This window comes from Plecotus auritus (genome assembly GCF_963455305.1).
Source record: "Plecotus auritus genome assembly, chromosome: 7".
NCBI lineage: Eukaryota > Metazoa > Chordata > Mammalia > Chiroptera > Vespertilionidae > Plecotus > Plecotus auritus.
The window spans coordinates 30086687-30107665 of NC_137774.1; the positions used below are offsets into that span (position 1 = coordinate 30086687).

The 20979-nt window shown below is 43.0% G+C and overlaps 1 protein-coding gene across 2 annotated transcripts in view; it reads left to right on the forward strand.

Moving 5' to 3' along the window:
• Positions 1 to 20979, forward strand: part of CA10 (carbonic anhydrase 10) — a 387282-nt gene that overhangs the window by 282902 nt on the left and 83401 nt on the right. For both annotated transcript variants that reach the window (XM_080680847.1, XM_080680848.1), the window contains exon 5: positions 16386 to 16571. In XM_080680847.1, the coding sequence (XP_080536973.1) occupies positions 16386 to 16571 (186 nt within the window). The remainder of the gene's footprint in view (positions 1 to 16385; positions 16572 to 20979) is intronic.

The window sequence follows — 20979 nt, forward strand, 5'->3', positions numbered from 1 at the left end:
CAACACAAAGCAAATCAAAGCCCTCTCGGTTGCCAGCAGAGACCCGTCTCTGCGGCAGCCTCTGCCTGAGCATACTTATCAGCCACTAGCCAGAAACCCATACCTGTCTTTTCAGAAGTGACACCCCAGGCCCCACACGTGGCAAAGCACAGACCCCTCTCTTCTCCTGGGGAAAAGGGGCTTTGCTTGGCTGTTCTCTTTGATTCTTGGGGTGTCTAATTAATTTGGTGCAGGGCTGGGGATATTCATGTCCTCTTGTTGTCAAGAACACTCTCCAAAGTCATGAATAATCATGCTGTCGTGCCTGTGTGACTTAAAATACAAAAGGTGCAATTTATGCAAGTTTGAGAGTTACTTTTTCAAAAGCGTCAACCAATGAAGCTGTCAGACTGTCGGAACATAAGCACCACACTGGGTCCATGGTTGTTGCTTATGAATTTTCAAAGGACGTTAGCACATTTTTAATTGCAGTTTTCCCCCCTCCAGCCTGTGAATCAATGTTTGGCTATTCCATTCTGTTGAGCGGAGGGGGGTGGCAATATAACACTGGGCTGCTGGGAGGGGGCGGGTGGAAAGCTCCCTTCCCTCAAGGCTAACCTTAGGTTCAGGGCCAGGGGCCAGAGCTCAGGTTTCTCAGACAGTGAGTAATTTGTTCTTTTAAAGAAAGGCGGGGAAATAAAGTCGGGTGCCAGCTAGTCTAGGTGTGTGTGAGGGTTCTTATTAATAGCTTATATTTTCATAGCACTTACACATTCCCTGATTCACTTGACCCTGCCAACAATGGTTTCATTTTATGCTCTGACAGATGCATAAGCAGATTCTAGGCCTTGGGGGCACCCTTGTTTCCCATGCCCAGACTCAGGAGGAGGGACCCCTCCCAGATCAAACACTTCTGGTCCCTCTGTCCCCTCTTCTCTCCTCCCCAAAGAAGAGAGGGAAGATTTCTCTGATTGGTGAGTTTGAGAGGGAGAAGTGGGCCAGCCATGGGTCCTGGGATGTTATCTCAAGGGAAGCCATCCACCCACTTAAAAGACTATGAACAGGCTAAACAGTAGTCCTCCAAATACTATTTTCTCATTGAGTTACCTGAACAAATGGCAAGCACAGACGGTATTCAAGGTATGTTGTCATTGTAAAAGTGTGAAGATTTTATTTGTGGGTTTTCTTTTCATGTTGAAAAGGAACCCGCACATCCCTGCAGGCTGTGTGAAGAGCAGCCCTGGGCAAGCTGGTGTCGGGGAAACACTGTGCTTTGACTTGTCCCTCTTCAGTCTGGCCATCTCTTCGGTTTTCATCGGTGGTCCTTTCCTTTCTGCAAACATGAGAAACTCTCAAAACTGAGCTCTGAGACAGGGTTGATCTTCTTTTGTTCTGGGAGGAAAGGGAGCAATAACACAGGTTCCACACCCCCGTGCCCAGCACTAGCTACAGTGTGGACTCCCTGGCTCCCCTGCCCATGCCCTAATGCGCATTAGTGCAATCTTCCTATGAAGCCGAGGCAGCAGCAATGAGAGAAGGTCACTCTGATCAGTCTGGGTGTGATGTAGTGCCAGGAACTGAGATTTAGAGTCAGGGACCCTGACCTCGTAAATGTCCCTACGCATGTGAGCACACGACATCCTCCTTGCAGAAAAGTCCCCACCAGCAATTCTGGCTGGCGTGCTTTATTCAGAGCTGAGCCCTGAGATCAATAGAGCAATATTTTATGAAATTCAATTTATCAGAAGATTTGACGCCTTAAAGATGATAGAATGTCTTACTTATTGGCAAATGTGGAAACTTCAGGAGTGTTTGGTGCAGTGAATGCTAAAGCCAGGAGTTGATTTGAAACTTCCTGTCCTTGGAAAAAGACAGTGATGGACTGTCGCTATTGAAGGCTGAGTCTCAATCTCAAACCTACACAGCTCCGGTTCGAGCAAGCCAGGATTCCTAACCAATAGGGAAGTGGCCTCTGAAATGAGTGTTAAGCATTGCTTCTATCAAGAGCGAATTCAACTACAAACAAACACAAAAGCAAGTAACGAGTCTCTCTATAAATGCGGACAGAATGTTAGCCTTTAACCTTGATCCCTATGGCAACTTTTTCTCAAATGAACTTGCCACAAATATCAGGTCAAAACTGTGAGTCACTAAATGTAGTGTGGTCGCCCGAACTGGACCCTGGAACAGAAGGGACACAAGTGGAAAAATAGATGAAATCCAAATCAAGTCTGTAAATTTGGTTGAGAGTGATGCACCAGTGTTAATTTCTTAGTTGTGATAGACATACGATGGTTGTGTAGGATGTTAACACTCGGGGAAGCTGGGTGAGGGGGATACAGGCAACCCCCTAGACTAGCTCTGCAACTTTCCCGTAAACCTAAAACTATTTCAAAGTATAAATTTTATGTAAAATACTTGAGATTGAACCCATAGGTCACTGAGGATGAGACATGAAGTACTAAAAAGAATGGGGGACATGAAACCCATCCAAAGGCATGAGGATGGGCTCCCCTCTCCTGTTAGCTGCCCCCTGTGGTTAAGTTCTTAACCTACCCGAATCTTAGTTTTCTCATCTCTGAAAACCAGTATAATGAAACCCTTTTCATGCAATTCTGAAGAAGATTAAATGACATAACATATAAAATGAATTTGCAGGTAGTAAATGTTTTATGCACATTAGTTGAATTTAGTCGAAGGCCAAGACAAGGTAAGTGTCAAAAGCCAAAGAAGAGAGTTTTTTTAAAAGTGGAAAATTCTTGCCAAGGTACCTCCTGCAAGTCCTGGGCCACCAGGGGTCTCATTTCAAGGACAGGTCAAACAGATGAGCATTGCCTGCCATTGCCCATCAGCAACCTCAGTTTGCAGAAGGTTGAACTTGGCACCATCTGCGTCTCACCTTAAGGAAGCACTCCCCTAATTAACATATTATCCTTTCAGCCCTCTGACTCATGGGAGAATCCTCTTTTCACAAATTTATTTCCAAGTTACTCAAATTAGCAGAACCTTACTTTTGTAGCTAAGTCCCATTTTAGATAAGAATTGCTTTAAGGCAGAGAATCCTGATACTGCTTGAAACTTACTCCTCTTATCTCTGATGTTAGAGAAATCAAAAATAAGCAAAAGTAAGTAAACTGACATATTTACGTATCTTCCCATCTCTCTTGAAATAGATAGATTGCCGGGCAAATTAGATGTCAGTTAAGGAAACTGCAGCTCAAAGAGTTAAGCACTGCCCAACACCACCGAGCTAAGAGCAGAGGAGTCAGAACTTGAACCAGACAGACGCCAGGAGCTGTCCTCTCTCCTGCTGCATTGCCTACCCACTGCTCTAGAGTCACGTTGAAGGATGCCAGTGGAACTCGTCTTCCCTGTTTGTTTTTTCCCTCCAAAGCAGAGCTGCCCATCATGATTGGGTAACATATTAGAGGATCATCTGTTCCTACATGCAGACTTGTGAAATTCATCCCATCTACCTCTGCCATTAAAAACAAACGGTACCTTTCACTCTTGGGTGCAGATTACAGAATCGAGCAATTCCAACAAGCCTGACTGTGGAGTCCTTGGTCTTGAAGGAGGTGTCTCAAGGTGCACCCTCTTAAAGAGACACCCATGGGCTGGCTGCCCTTGGCCCCATCACCAGGAAGTGCCTGGAGCCTCCTACACTGCATAGGCAACCCTGAATCAGCAGGAGTTCCCATCACCCTTTCTTGCTTCTGAGACTGGGTCCTACACGCTTCTGCTGCCCAGAACTCTCATTTTTTTCAACTGAGTCCTATCTGCTTTACCAAAGGACCCCCTGCCTTTTCAGTCTGGATTTCCACTTGGTACTGCTTCCCTGCTAGTCAGCTCAGCTTCTCTTTTCAGCTGTGATTTCAGGACTCTCAGGCTATCTACTCCTGACATTTCCAGATATTCATCCATCTGGCTGGCTGGCCTGAGCCATCTCAGTCCTCCAGACCCTACCCCAGTGATCTCCCAGGTTCCTGACTATCCTGTTGGATTGCCTGAACCTCTCTCTCTCTCTCTCTCTCTCTCTCTCTCTCTCTCTCTCTCTCTCTCTCTCCCTCCCTCCCTCTCTCCCTCTCCCTCTCTCCCTCTCCCTCTTTCACTCTCTCTCTCTCTCTCTCTCTCTCTCTCTCTCTCTCTCTCTCTCTCTCACACACACACACACACACACACACACACACACACACACAGACTTGCTAGCACTCATTAGCATTAAATGCCAAGTTGCAGGAATAACCCGCCTTCTTGGTTACAAGTAAATCAGAGATCACTGCATGAATGCAGGAATGGAAATATAATGAAGGAATTTATTGTCCCTGAAAGACAATATCTGCCACACAAACCCCATGGGGTGTCTCCAGACAGTGAGTTCAGCTCCATGCCGCTAATTCCTCTGGCCCATAATTATCTCAGGAGGCCCGTGACCCTGCCGTTCTCCCTATTAAAAGTATATTTCCTTACAAAATGAACTGTGCTTTATTGAATTGCATCATTTTGATCACTGAAAATGGACATATTGGGCTCATTAGGCAGGAAGTTGGATAGTTAATTTATGAGGTTTTCTCAGAGCCTGTCCCAGACCACTCACAGAGGGGACTAAACAGCCCGTGATGAGACGGGAGGAAGTTACTCTGGTGGTTGTGTTATTTTTCTCTCATTACAGGGAGAATGAACAGAAAACTTCCCTCGTGAAGCTATGGCTCCCCACCCGGCCCCGCCCCCACCTCAATGTGATTGTGCTTCATTTGCAACCCGATGCCACTTGATGGGTACACAGTCTTATTCTGCTCATTAGCACCGTTTTCCCTTTAAAATGCTTCAACTGCTGAGATGAAAAGACGATCTGAGACTTTGCCTTTATCTTTAATATTTAAAACCTTGCGCACAACCTTTTAAAAATCAAATATTGATGCTGCTACCTGTTGTTCTTCAAAGTGGAGCAATTATACTGCAGGCCCTTCATGGCAAGCCTGTGTTTATTAGAAATGAGAATGTTCCGGAGATATTTCTTTCCCTCTCCACCGCCTCCCCCTTCCACCCAGGATGGAAAGCTGGGAAGAGCGTTGGGCTCTTATGAAAGGAATGTGCTCAGGCAGCCACCGAACGCACCTAGTGGTAGGGGCTGGTAAGGGATACGGGGATTCAAGGAGCATCTCAATGTAGGATCTGCAGAATGGTATGAGCACCCTTAGAGCTATGGAGCCTCTAGGCTTTCAGCCAGTTTGCCCACAGGAGGCCCAGCTTCCTTCAACCTCTGCAACCTAGATTCCTGGGAAACAGCAGCTCTGGCCACGGAATGGTGCCACACTGCCCTCTAGTGCTGTGCTCAGAAGCTATGAGCATCACGAAGTCTTCAGCTGTGTTCAGGAGTATCTATCAAGGGTGGGGAACGTCCAGCCTGCGGGCCATATAAGGCCCTCAAAATCATTTGGTCTGGCCCTGCCAATGCGTTAAGAGTGAGTTAATTAAATGTTTGACCAAATATAGCAGGCTAATTTTTAAGTTGATAATTTTGTATGGCCCTCAAATGATGTTATAACTATCCAAATGGCTCTTGGCAGAAAAAAGGTTCCCCACCCCTGAATCTCACTGAGGACTTGCTATAGACCAGGGACAGAGATATTGAGGTGAAGGAGACATGCAGCCTGTCCTCAAATTCCTCACAGCCCTTGGAGGGAAAATCCATAGGCAGATAATCACAAAGGAATATGTAGGTGATATTCCACGTGAGAACCTTCAGAATGCCATGGGAGCACAGGGAAGCATCATCACCACACCTGTGGGGTCCCCACGGACTTTGAGAAGCTGGTCTGCAAGGGTGAGAAGGGATTTGCCAAGCGGAGGAAAAGGAGCTGTAGGATGGGGCCCAATTGCAAAGGCCCTGCTGTGTCCCTACAAGATTGTGGAAGAGACGATTACAAGGTTTTCGTTGAGATACTGTGTACCATCAGTGTTTAAGATGCACATTTTCCTTTTATGTTTTAACATCTCTTGAGGATGCCTCCTACAAACAGTGCTGTGTCATAATTTTATTGGTAGCATTTTCTCTCTCTGTGGTGGGACAAAATCTGCTCATTTGACAGTCTCATTTGGGATTTGAGGAGATGCAGTAACATAAGGGCTTAAATTAGGCAGTGGCTGGGGGGTGGAGAGGAGAGGACAACATAAAATAACAGGACAGAATAAGATGAAGTAGTGGTTGTGGAGACAGAGAGAAGGGACACATTATAAAGGCTTTTAGGTGGTGGCATTTTTATAATTGTTGAATGATTGTATGTCAGAGACGAAGAAGAGAGTTTCTGTGAGTGTGTGTGTGTGTGTGTGTGTGTGTGTGTGTGTGTGTGAAGAGAGAGAGAGAGAAAATCAAGAAAGTAGTGAAAATAGGTTTTGCTCTATTTTAAGTTCTTTGACCATAAAAAATCTAGGGGAGAGGGTTGACATAGCCAAAAGGTGCCATGAGAACACTTCATTGTTTAAAAAAAAAAAAAAAAACCTGTCCAGGTTTTCAATGGGCTAGAATGATGGAACTGGGACAAGAGTGGGGTGTATAAAAGGATTAGAATCTAACCTATCGGACCTCACAGACCACCAGTGGTCCGTTGGCGACCTCTGGATTAGATGGGTTTTTGGACCCTCTGGGTTTAAGACTGTCTCCTGCTTGCAGGAAACAGGAGCACAGCAGTGCATTTAATTTGCTCTGCTTTATATGGCATGTACGCTCTCATAATATCAGCTGAATCAATTGTACAAACAACTCTGGAGCCACTCAATACTTTTGTCATGGATGGAAGGGAAGAATACCATCTGCTGCCCCTTGCTGGACCCCCAAAAAGCTGATTGTATGAACCTCAGCAAAGCATCCCCACAGCACACAGACTTCCCTGCCTTCCCTCAGTAGGCATTTTACTATATTAAGGTCATAAATTGGCTGATGTGATGTAACTGTTGCTTTGGATCCATGAAATGGAATATCAGTTGCATAAAATTGAGCTATGTATTTCTGAAATTTGGGTTATTGTGATATTTATCTTCTCAGCCCCAAGGTGAGATTCTAGTTGATGCTGTCAGCTACTTACTCATTGCATTGGGCTCGTGTTGGTTGCTGATTTTTCAAGTTTGTTCCTATTATCAAAGACTGGGGAGGAGTGGGGAGAGGGTTAATGTGGATGGCAAAGGTGGTGGTGGTGATGATAGGCAATAAGAGGAGGTTTGCTGGTGCGGGCGCTCTCTGATATTGAACTGTGGAAAATTAGGAGAATTGGTGTGGTAAGGCAGAGCGTGCCAGCAGGAAGTTATTTTGGGGGGATAGTGTCCTTTTCTAATATTATAGTGGAAAGAGTGGGACAGGTATGACCTAGGTAAGTTATTTAACCTCTCAGAGCCCTGTGTTCACTTGTAACACAGAAATAGTAATATGCCCTACCTCACAGGTTTTGCTGAAAAGTAAATGAGATGAGCTATGTAAAGCACCATCAGGGAGTCCAGTACGTACTGTCTCAGTTACCTGTGCCACCCCACCCTTGGTTGTTCATGTTTGAATTACTCCAGGGACACTGCCTAGTCACTTCTACCATTTTCTGTGCACGCCTTGCATTTTTCCATCCCCAGGTCTTTGCTGAGGCTCCTCCCTAATCTAAGCATCTCTGGACATCTGCATCCCACCTTCTCCAAGGCCCATGTCCAATGCCAGTCCCTTTGGGGAAACATCATTAGTGCTCCTGAATGGAAGTCATCTCTCCCTCCTCAGAGCCAATACAGCAGCTCAGTCTGCAGTCCACACAGGCTCTTTCCTGTATATTATCTCTGACACTTATAGCTCTGTGACCTGTGTACCCTCCCTCAGTCTGTTTCTTCATCAGAATGCTGGCAATAAAACTATCTGCTTCGTGGTCAGTGGCTAGGATCGAACTGCTAATGCATGCACAGCGGCGGACACATAGAGTACAATAGATGCTGGACCCCCAGAAAGTGATGTCAACGTGGTAGCAGCAGCAGTATATCTAGATGTGACCTCTACTCAGAAAATGTAATTCCCTTGGTTGCTTGCTTCTAGAAAGGATTCACGCTGTTTCTATAAATAAGTGTCTTTTCTCACGGTCACCCATCACTTGTTAAGGGCTGTAGTAGTGAATGGCCACCATGGTGAATCCAAAAAGATAAGTGTATCAGGGGTGGGGTCCTGTTTGGATTTAGGTTGTCAATGATATTTACCAATTTAAGACCCTGGCTTTCCTTCCAGGGCACAGGAAATGTTCATTACACTGGACAGCCTCTGAGACAAGCACAGGGTGAAAAGTAGACAACAATGAGAAATCTCAGATGCACAGTCATTGGGATGTCACATGATCCTCTGTGTGCTGTCCGTTATCTCAGCTGGAAAACGTGAAGATCACACCTACCTTGCAGATTTTGTGTAGAGATTGTAAATGTTTATAAAGCACCTAAGGAGACACAAGACAAATTATTACATTTTACTTAAATATTAAATCATTTAAATACTAGAGGCCCAATGCATGATATTCATGTAAGAGTAGGCCTTCCTTCCCCCTGGCTGCCAGCACCGTCTTCCCTCTGGCACCCAGGACCCAGGCTTCCCTTGCAGCCCCAGCTTCATCCAGAAGTTTGTCCGAAAGGACGTCTGGTCTAATTAGCATATTATGCTTTTATTATTATAGATTATTAAATTAATAGTAAAAATCATTGGTTGGTAGCGATGGCTTAATAGACAACTAGTTCATGGGACTCACTCCTGGAAACCCATAATCCAGGACTATAAGGGAAAAACTCATTCCAGACACTTTTCTCTGGGGTCCCCCCACCCTGGACAGAGACTGGGCAAGGCTGGCGTATAGGTAAAGGGCTCAGTACCAACAACTATGTTTGGTAAGAGCATGACCAACTTAATGGCAGCCACCTGCCCAATGTCCCCTTGGAGGAAGATGGAGGATGAAGAGATTCTCTTCACATAGCCCACACCCTTGTGGACCAGGCAATTTCTTTCATACCTGATCTTTGTTCCTCTGGTCATAACCACCAGCACCAATCATGGAAAGAGCTGCTTCACTGCAGTGGTACTGTCTAGCCTCCCTGTAGAGTTTACAGAGGAATTATTTGTTGTTTAAAGAGTCAGTATTGCCATACATAGGTTCAATTTTATCTTCGTAATAATAGGATTAATGTCACAATAAGCAGCCCATGTGATCATTTCATCTGGTTTTTCAATGTTGACTCCAAAATCTTAGTCTCTTTGCACAGGAAAAGCAGACTGACTCATATCGATGGGTTAGAGAAAGACTAGAATAAACTTGGCATTGCTAAGGAAGAAACCTCTATCCGCCCTCCAGGGTTAAGAGTGGTGGGTGAGATCTTGGAAGTACTTCTTCAACCCTCCTACACAACTCCATCTATGGCAACTCAAAGCAGATCACTCTGGTCGGGTTTTATTTTCTTCCTTACCCTCGTCTCAGCCACTTTCTTCCTAACAGCTGCAACCCAAGAGCTCCAAATATTTATCTTCTGCTTTCTTTGAAAGCTGCATTACAAAAATGCCTTCTCCCAATGCTTCACATCCTTTACCCCCATCTCTCCAACATCTAATCCCCTCCATTTCTAATCATTGCTCTTAAATTTTCATAGCATAAAACATACCCAAATGAATCATATCAGGTAAATGCTATGTCCAGATGTCAGGCTGAATTTTTTTCTATTTTTTCTATGCGTTATGGCATTCACATATACATACCCTTAGTACTAGAGCAGTTCTAACTCCCATGTCAGTCTGCTCTGTACCCTAAACATACAATAATTTAAAGGGGGGAATAAGAGAAAGGGGAAATGTGATTGGGTCTGCCACTTACTTGTTGCACAATCCTAGACAAGTCTCTCTCTCTCTGGGTGTCCGTTTCCTGGTTTATTGAGTAAGAGATTGGGCTTCATTCTCTCTGAAGTCCTTTTAGCTCTAGAATCCACACTACCCTAATTTTGCCAATCAATGTATATGCTGTGCTGCAGTGAGGCCAATTATTTGACTCTAGTTGTTTCTCCTGGGAGTGATGCCTCTGGAGTGCCCATGGGAGCCAGCAGCCCTCTGGCTCCTTGCATTCAGCCTTTACAAGTCAACCCTTTGGCATCTTGAGCTGCTCTGCAGGAAACCAGACTAAGTGCTGTTCTTAAATCTCTTAGGCTCACTAATTATATTCAAAGAAGGCCTATTACACACCTCAGCAGAGCAGTCAGAGACACATAATGGGAATCCTCTGTTGCAAAGAAAGAACACCTAATTTATATGACATGGTTGTCGGACCTTCTTCACTAACTCCTCTAGGCACTGAGCCAACATTATGGGCTCAGCCACCCAGTTGCTAAGCCAGCACTAGGATAGGCAAGTATGTATGATCCATCTCCCAACTCCCAGCAAGTGGGGACTGGGATTCCCCTTGCTATCCTGGATCTTGAAACCCCCAAGAGTATTGTGGCCAGGCCTGGCCAAATTTAACCCAAACTTGTACACCCATGGGCTTTAAGAGTTTAGCCACAACCCCTTACATGATTTCCCTAACACTCTCTGCCTAATTCTGACTTCTCTTTCAAGAGCTGTAGAATGTGGAATCAGACAGGCCTAGGCTGGAATTCTGACTCTGCTGACTTCTAACTGGAGTTTCGTGTAGAGTCATTTAATCTCTTTGAGCCTCCATATCTTCCCCTGTAGAATATGAATAATAATCCCTTTCTCGCATGGGCAGTGCAAGTATTAAATAAAGCTGCTAAGTACAAGGCCTGGAATACACCACAATCCCTGCTACTCTTGTGGATGTCAGCCCATTGTGTTCCCTCAAATTATAGTCAAAGACAATCTGCTAAATAAAACAGTATCCTAAAGGCAAGAATGCCAGCACTCTTGTGTTACAAGTGAACAAGGCCTGTGCCAACTCTATATAGAAAAAATAAATAAAAAGACCATTACTCAATGTCTGAATTTACAAAGTCACTGAGAAATGGAAGGCAGCCTCTCTCTGGTGGCTTTAAAGTTGCTCTCTGAGACAGTGGGAAGACCATGAACTTTGGCTCACAAAGACTTCGTTTGAGTGTCACTCTCGTCACCTGCTCCCCTTGTACCTTTGAGTCGAGTTCTTAGCCTATGTGTACCTAGTTTCCTGACCTATAAAGCAGCATGCTAGCTGACACATAGTGAGTCCTCAGAATCTGCGGGTGCCCTCCACCCTGCCTTTCCTACCCAACTGTGTTGAGAATGCAGGTAGCCCTTGTGCAAGTCAGATGGCCACCTCTTCTTTTTACAAAATTGGGATTCTGTTTCCTCTGCCCTGAATCTCCAGACTGGAGAAGAAATGAAAACCCCTGACATAGTTTCCATCTGAAATGAGCTGAGATACTTGCATTTGCTCATATCAGGCTCATTAGATGTAGAATCAGACGACCTGGGTTTGCCTCACTGCCAACTGTGTGATCCAGGAAAAGTTGCTGAGCATTCACCAACTGCACTTTCTTCCCTCGTTTGTAAAACGGGCATCCCATTTTACACCTCTCTCTTCATTTCTCAGTGGATTGAAATACGACACAAAGGAGAACTGGGAGGCAGCTAGAGGCCACCTAGAGATCTGCTGCAGCATCAACTTCTTCCTTCACTGTTTCCTGATCTGCATCATACAACTTTGTCAACGTGCTGTGCACCAGCATAGTTCATTGGAAACACAGTAATTAGCATCACAGATGAAATGACACTGCTGCAATGTTAATTACTACAGTGCAGATGCACCGTTAGATATCATACATAATGTTGTCAAGCCTTTATTTTTAAATTAAAGTGCAACAAACCATACCCAAGCTACACAGCTTTTTTTGATTAATACAAATTAATGTTATTTTGGTGTCTGGAGAAAGGGTGGTATAAGGGGTGTTGCATCTAATTATAAGAACACATAGACAAGTGGTGGAATTTCAGATGGATTCCCCATCACTTCCTTCCCCACTCTGGTCTCTACATAATGGAGAGTGTGAGCTCCATGAGGGCAGGGTGCATGCCTGTTTTACTCCACACAATTCCTAGCTCCTAGTGCATAGTCACATATATTGAATATTGTATGAATTGCTGACAAAATAATGAATGAACAAATGAACGAATGAATGAATGAATGAATGAATGAATGTAGAGTCATGTAAGTAGAAGGAGTCTAGAAGTGGCGTCAAGAACTAGAAGGTGCAGTGTTTTATTCCTGATGACCCTGGTTTTGTGTTTGCTTCATGGCCTGCAAAATGATCTTGAATGCGTCTCATGCCTGGAGCTTTAAAATCCGAAATGGGAAACAAGTGACTCATCACAATGCAGAAGCCAATTAAAGTGCTTCATTGTGATGCTTAACAAGCAGCACTGGATCCCACCAGGCTCCGGGAAGTATGGAAGATCAACATGGGTCCTTCAACATCAGCTAGGCACCCATGCAACACGTCAAAATTAAGGGAAGGGGAGAATGAAAATAACACGTCTTATTTATTTAATTCTTACCACAACCTCATTGGGGACATTTTCCCCAGTTTTATATGGTGATAAAATACACCTATATAATGTACCATCCTAACCATTTTTATGTGTACACTTTAGTGGTGTTAAGGTACATTCAGGTTGTTGTGCAACCATCCATCTCCAGAACTCTTCATCTTGCAAAACTGAATATTTAAGCCTTTAAGCAGTAACTCCCCATTTTTCCCTACCTCCAGCCCCTGGCAACTACCATTCTATTCCCTATCTCTGTGATTTTGACTACTCTAGTTACCTCATTTAAGTGGAATCATTTACATGTAAAGTAATTACTGATAAGGCAATATTTACTTCTATCATTTTGACATTTGTTTTCTACATGCCTCATACCTTTTTTATCCCTTCTTTTCATGGGGGAAATTTTCTTATCTCTACCTTACAGTTAAGGAAACTGAAGCTGCAGAGTGGTTCAGTTGGTTGAGCATCGTTCTGTCCACTGAAAGGTCACCAATTTTACTCCCATTCAGATCATATATCTGGGCTGCAAATTCAATCCCCAGTTGGGGCACATACAGAAGGCAACTGATAGATGTCTCTCAATCTCTCTCTCTCTCTCTCTCTCTCTCTCTCTCTCTCCTCTCCTCTCCTCTCCCCCCCCCCCACCTTCCTCTCTCTCTAAGCATGTCCTCAGGTGAGAATTAAAAAATAATAATAACAAATAAAATAATTCACTGAAAGGTCACTGAGAGACAGATTTGGAATCTTTTGATTCAAGAGTCCTTGATTCTTCCATCGAATATGTGCCAATGTGTATTCCTAAGTACTGCAAAAATGCAGACAAGTGTACAACATTGTCACTGGCTTGATTCAGTGAACAACAGTTTTCCTAGGAACATGAAACAGACACAGATGGAAGCATCCCTAGAAGTGCAGGGAAGCCCAAGATATCTGCGCAGTGGGACAGAGCATAAGTCCTATAAGAATTCAGAGCAGCTCCTCTTATGCTGCCTTGCATACCATATGTGCCCATGGATGTTACAGGTTGAATCCTGTGGTTCTGTTCTTCATGTCGTTTGAAGAGAATTAGAGAGATCCAGCCCTGCTCTGTGAGATGTACTCTCCACAGCAGATGGATGTGGCACTGGATAGTAAGCACTGTGATGATGTGTACACCACTACACCCAGAATTTGCCTAATGAAATAGCCCTGTTTTAGTAAAACTATTATTTATACGGATGCTCATGCATTATTTTTGTACAATAGTGAAAAAGTGGAGGGGATGGAAAGATTCAACAATAAGTTATATGTTTTTATAGAAGAACATTATACAGTTATTGCAAAGTGTTATTACAGAACAGTTAATAACCAGAAATATTCATGTTAGTAAAGATAATATATAATATATTTATGCTAATATTACATTAATACCGTATATATAATTATATGTATTTATATATAGAATCATATATGTGAAAAATAATTTCTCTATTTATACACACATAAAATAATTTCATTAAAATATGGGTATATAGAGTTATGAGTGTGAAGAGTACATATACTAAAATATTAGTGGTGCTTATTGGATAAGTGGTTCCAGACAATTTTTATTTTCTTGAGCTGTTCTAACCATAAGGCCTGTATATAAATTCTCATTATGTCATACTGACTAAATATGTATTTATTTGAGACTAGAGAAGAGGAATGGAGTGTTTGACAGGGATCATTTGGTTGCAAGGAATAGATAACCTAAGAAAAAGAATAATTTATTGGTAAATTATCTGAGAAAGCACAGCTCAGGTCTCATGAAGGAACTGGAATAAGAAGGTGCCAAGAGTTTCTGAAGGTCAGGCAGTTATTCTCTCCAATTCCCTTTCTCTCTCTGCATGGTTTCCTCTGTCACTGTTGGCACATCTGCTTTTCTCTTCTCTCTCTTAGATCTGACTCCAACTGCTTAGCAGATTGACTCTCTGGTCCCCATGTGACTTTCCAGTTCAGAACTCAGCAGAGACCATCCAGAGTCTCTGTTGATAGTTCCAGATCACAGGAGAGAAGATGGTTGACATAGTGTGTATCAGTTAACTTTTGCTACTTAACAAACGACCCCAAAACTTAGGGACTTTCAACAACCAATTATTTCACTCCCAAAGCTATAGGTCTGTGGGCCTGTCTTCCAATCTGGACCAGCCTAAGCTGATTTGGCCAGGCCAGTCAGTTGGTGGGTGAAACATAGAATGGCCAGTCCAGAATGGCTTCTCCTGGGATGACTCGCCTCACTATGGTGTCAGCCTCCAGCAGGCTAGCTCAGGCCTTTTTACATGGAGATCTCAAGTTTCCAAGAAGGAGGGAGAATGCATGTAAGGATTTACTACTCTCAGAAGTGGCATGCTACATCCACTACATGTGATTGGTCAACACAAGTGACAAAGCTAGCCTAGATTCAAGGGGTGAAGAAATAGACCCCTATCTTCATGGGAACAGCTACAGAGTCACACTGTAAGGAGTGCAGGTGCGAGGAGGGGAAGAATTCTGGCCATTTTATAATCTGCACATAATCTGCCAGGGACCCAGGCTGACACAGGCTCCATCTTGTAGCTGCACCACATTCACATATTTCTATATCACCCACTTGGCTGATGCAGCAGGGAAAGAGATCATGCATAAGCGTTTCATTATTTCAGCCTGGAAGTGACACTTGTCATGTCCCTTCATAGCCCATGACCAACACCAGTCACATGACCTCCACCTTATGGCAAGATGATAGAATAATGAGTCAATGGAGTATTTGGCAAGCATCGCTGTCTCTGCCACAGTGAGCATTGTACAGAACTAAACTAACCGATCGTTTAAAAGACTAGTGTCAGAACAGTGGAGGAGCAGGTAAGGCTAGTGCTATAAAGGTATCAAAAGTTATGTGAAGCTCTTAAGAAATCCATAGGGCTGGCCCAAAGGGGCCAGAGTAAAGCGGAAGAAAATGCAAGTAGTTCTGCATCCAATAGCCTAGAACATTCCATCCAGACCCACTCAAAGTCTTCCTTGAGCTTTTGATCTGCTCCTAGAGCCAAGTCAACCCATAAAACTAAGGCAGTAAATGCCACAGGTAAGAATCAGTGTTCTAGAACCAAGTGTTGAGAGGTGCTAAGGTAATAGGAAAACGATGCTGAACATCAAATTCAAAAAGGAGAGTAGTAAAAGGACCACAAGCAGTAAGGCCAGCCTTTTGCAAGGGCTGAAACAAGATGGACTTGGGAGTGAGGAGTAAGCCTAGGAATCTTTGAAAAGGGGAAGCTTGTGTGAATCTCCTTAGCTTCACACTGAGGCCACCAGCTTTGAGGACGGATCAGAGCTCTCATCCTGTGCAGCATCTGGTTGCAGAGGTGAGAGAGGGACCTAACCAAGACACAATGGACTGGACACTTGAGACTGCAGACCTATGCCTTCAGTCTCCCACTAAGTTTTGTTCCTCTTCATCCATTTTGGCTTCTTTGTCTCTCATTTGGCCTTTGTAGCATCTCACCCCTACTAACTGCTTCTCCAATTTCTCACACCTGAGACTTGAACTTTTGCAGCATTTCTACATCCCCAGTATTTATAGTAAGAAGACAAGTTAATGTTTTATAAGGTGCAATGTCCAAAATATTAGTCATAGTTGATGAGGTCTCCTTTGAGTTCCTTCCTCAAATTCCTAAATGATAATGTGGTTTATGCTGCACAGAAAGTCCCATCGAAGCCAGGTAGTGCAGGAATGCCCTCTGGGGAGGCTGCTGCTCCCCATTCCACATGTGGATTCAACCTAATGTCCTCCCATTAGGAGGAAGCAAAAGGCATAGGTCTAAGCACCATGCTAGGTTTGGTGAGAAATGGAAGGAGGAGAGCCTTGCTTGACCTGTTGCCCATTGCCTTACAGGTCAGTGGGACCATGTACAATACTGGAAGACACGTGTCTCTGCGCCTGGACAAGGAGCACTTGGTCAACATATCAGGAGGGCCCATGACATACAGCCACCGGCTGGAGGAGATCCGGCTACACTTTGGGAGTGAAGATAGCCAAGGGTCAGAGCACCTCCTCAACGGACAAGCCTTCTCTGGGGAGGTAGGTGGGGCTGTCGGGGAACTAAGGTTAAGTGCAACTTAATAAGATTTGGTGCCTATTTATATCCATGGTGGGATAACAATTGGAAAGATTTCTCTTGAATCTATGAAACAAGAAGGTCGGTACCTTCTTTCTCCCTCTGTCTTTTGCAAGCTGATGTGGAAGTCTATAATGAGCCTCCATTGTTTACCAGGGAAGTCCACAATGAAATGGAATATTTCCTTCCAAAACTTTGGTGCAACTTTCTTGTGACTCATGCCCTAAGTAATTTCCAGAGCATTATTTCAACCCCAAACCCTTACCTTTCAAGCTCATCTTCATTTTTTTCTATCTGGATAATCAATCTCCCATATGTCACATATGATAACATAGATTCCGTAATTCTCCATTCTGGTAGAATGGGTCTTATTTGCACAAAACTATAATTTACTGTGAAATATATGTCAGGCAACTAAATAGTCACCATTAATGGTGAGTGTCACTGTATGCCACCATCAACCCAGAAAGAAACTCAAGCCTCAGCAGTGAGCCAAACCACAGTCTCAATTATAGGATGAGAGCTACAATTTAAGCAGATGGCATCTGTGTTATGACACTTGACAAGCAGGATGTGTTTTATTTGACCTCTTTGACCTCTCTTGCACTTGAGGGTGGTTATCAACAAGGGGCCGGGGGTTTTACATGCTAAATATCCTGTAACAAGGTTTCTGTTTAAGAGTCCTCAATAACTGATGTCAAGAAGGCTCTAAAATAACAAAAGTATGTATCTCATTACCAACTTGGTATTTTTAAGTGGTTTTAATCAAGAACATGTTTAAACCTGACATTGTTTTTGATATCGTTAAGGCCATACACTGAGAAAGAAATGCACCACCTTAATGGCCAGATTTTTTTAAAATTTCTTTATTAAGGTGTTACATATGTGTCCTTCTTCCCCTATTACCCCCCACTCCCCCACTCATGCCCTCACCCCCCTGTTGTCTGTGTCCATTGGTTAGGCCCATATGCATGCATACAAGTCCTTTGGTTGATCTCTCCCCCTTATCCCCACCCTTCCCTACCTTCCCTCCGAGGTTTGATGGTCTGATCGATGTTTCTCTGTCTCTGGAACTGTTTTTGTTCATCAGTTTATGTTGTTCATTATATTCCACAAATGAGTGAGATCATGTGATACTTATCTTTCTCTGACTGTCTTATTTCACTTAGCATAATGCTCTCCAGTTCCATCCATGTTGTTGCAAATGGTAGGAATTCCTTCTTTCTTTTTTAGCTCAGCGTAGTATTCCATTGTGTAGATGTACCACAGTTTTTTAATCCACTCATCTGCTGATGGGCACTTAGGCTGTTTCCAAATCTTAGCTATGGTGAATTGTGCTGCTATGAACATAGGGGTGCATATATCCTTTCTGATTGGTGTTTCTGTTTTCTTGGGATATATTCCTAGAAGTGGTATTACTGGGTCAAATGGGAGTTCCATTTTTAGTTTTTTGAGGAAACTCCATATTGTTCTCCACAGTGGCTGCACCAATCTGCATTCCAACCAGCAGTGCACCAGGGTTCCTTTTTCTCTGCATCCTCACCAACATTTGTCATTTATTGATTTGTTGATGATAGCCATTCTGACAGGTGTGAAATGGTACCGCATTGTCCTTTTGATTTGCATCTCTCGGATAATTAGTGACTTTGAGCATGTTTTCATGTCTCTTGGCCTTCCTTCTGTCTTCTTTCAAAAAGTTTCTATTTAGATCCGTTGCCCATTTCTTGATTGGATTGTTTATCTTCCTTTTGTTGAGTTGTATGAGTTCCCTGTAAATGTTGGAGATTAAACCCTTATCAGTGATAACATTGGCAAATATGTTCTCCCATACAGTGGGGTTTCTTGTTGTTTTGTTGATGGTTTCTTTTGCTGTGCAAAAGCTTTTTATTTTGATGTAGTCCCATTTGTTTATTTTCTCTTTAGTTTCCATTGCCCTAGGAGCAGTATCAGTGAAGAAGTTCCTTCGGCATATATCTGAGATTTTGCTGCCTGTGGATTCCTCTAGTATTTTTATGGTTTCCCATCTTATGTTTAAGTCCTTTATCCATTTTGAGTTTATTTTTGTGTATGGTGTAAGTTGGTGGTCTAGTTTCATTTTTTTGCATGTATCTGTCCAATTTTCCCAACACCATTTATTGAAGAGACTGTCTTGACTCCATTTTATGTTCATGCCTCCTTTGTCGAATATTAATTGGGCATAGTGGTTTGGGTCGATTTCTGGGTTCTCTATTCTATTCCATTGATCTATATGTCTGTTCTTGTGCCAGTACCAGGCAGTTTTGAGAACAGTGGCTTTGTAATACAGCTTGATATCTGGTATTGAGATCCCACCTACTTTGTTCTTCTTTCTCAGGATTGCTGCAGCTATTCAGGGTCTTTTTTTTATTCCAGATGAATTTTTGGAGAGCTCGTTCTAGGTCTGTGAAATATGCTGTTGGTATTTTAATGGGGAGTGCATTGAATCTATAGATTGCTTTGGGTAGAATGGACATTTTGATGCATCAATTGAGAACCTTCCTAGGCATTCTGCTCATTACCAGGAATACAGAGATTAAAACAAATAAAACCACAGAGCTCCTATCACAGAGGAGCTCAAAGGGTGCTATATTCAAATCACTCAAGTATAATGTCACACTGTAATCAAGGTGTACAAAGGCTCTGGCCAACTCAAAGAAGAGTTGGCAAATTTTACTTGAAGGGATCAGAAGACGCCTCACCTTTAAACTGGGCTGAGAAGAGGGGCAATGCAGAACAATTTTAAAAGCATCATGTTTGGAGTCAAAGAACCTGAGTTTGTACCTCCTGCTTTGATATACACTAATTGTGTGATCTTGAGATGGCTATTTGATCTTTCTAAGGCTGAGTTCGACAGCTCTCCAGGTTACTTTGAAAATTAACAGGGATTCCAAATGTGAGGAGCACTAGTATTCAATGGTTGATAGACAACAAAGATAAAGCAAGAAATGAGGGACAACAAAGGCACCAGATGAGTCAGAGCACTGAGTATGGAGGAAGATTTGCATAGATTTCATACATCTTCAGTTAGTAATGGCTGCATAGAGGGCAGGGTTGAGCAGGAATATGGGTCTCCTTCTAGAATGTGTAGCAGAAATTCTAGGATTAATTAGAGAAGTCTGCCAAAGGCACTGTAATGCAAAAATCCCTAGTTGCAGATCTTAAACTAGAGTAGGGCAACGACTCATGAATTAAGAATGACTAGAGACTGCCAATCTGAATTAGAAAATATTCAAAATCAGATAAACTCATCCTTTTAAAAACACATGTTATTTTAAAGAGTTCTGATCATTTTATTTGTTGAGTTACTTGCTCATTTATTTGATTGCTGTTATTTCTTTTTTTTCCCTCTTTCATTGTCCTGTTACATTCCAGTGCCTAGCACAAGATTGCCTCAGAGTAAAAATGAATTTATGAAAGAACTTATTTAAAGAATGAATGAAAAATGTAGATGTTTACTTGGCTAAAAATCTTTACATTGTAGAATTCCTTAGAGTTGCTTGTTTCTTCAATATATAATAAGGGGGCTCTGTAATTGATATATGAACTACAATTTTGAATAAATGAATGCTTCCAAAATCCTTAAGGAAAGCATATAACAATTTGATCAGTCAATGAGTTCATTTTCCTAGACCTACCCAGACCACAGGTATCAGACACTCCAGGGAATCGTATTTTAAAAGTTCCCATGAGAGTCTGATAATAAGATTTGTGAAGCACTCCCTCAATAGTGCATTCTTAAGCGTTCTCGATGAAGAAAGCGTTTGCAAATCAGCATTAACTGGGAATCATTGTCAAAATATTTACATTTGAGTTCTTCTCCCACAGCAACTGAATCAGTCTCCAGGAGTGGGGTCCAGGTGTGCACATTTGTACAAATTCCCCCAAGAGATTTCGGTTAGTGACCACTGGGCCAATTTCAGCTCAGACTCTAAATTATCCCAGTTTTTTAAACAATGGGGACTTAGGAAAGCCATACAGCACAAAAATGAAGAAGGAGCACCCAGAGGTAATGCCCTCTGGAAAGAGCAAAGCTGTGTGCTTTCTAGACTGGTGGGGTTTGGAGAACAGCTTCCCAAGCATGGTAGCCACACACATCCATTGCTCCAAGGCAAACTTGAGCATTAGCCTCAGCAGAAGTACAGTTAGACCTTGCCCTCAGTAGACCACATCAGCTGTATCCCATTTCTTTCCAAGCCCCTCTATCTCAGTGTGAGTGGTCTTTGTATGGCTGGTCTGTAAACTGCTGTAGGCTTAGGTGCCAGAAATCAGGATGTTGGAAGCACCAAAACAATGTCATATGGAAAGCAGTTGGATAGGCATTTGGCCTTTGAGAGACCTAAAGGGCTGTAGTGA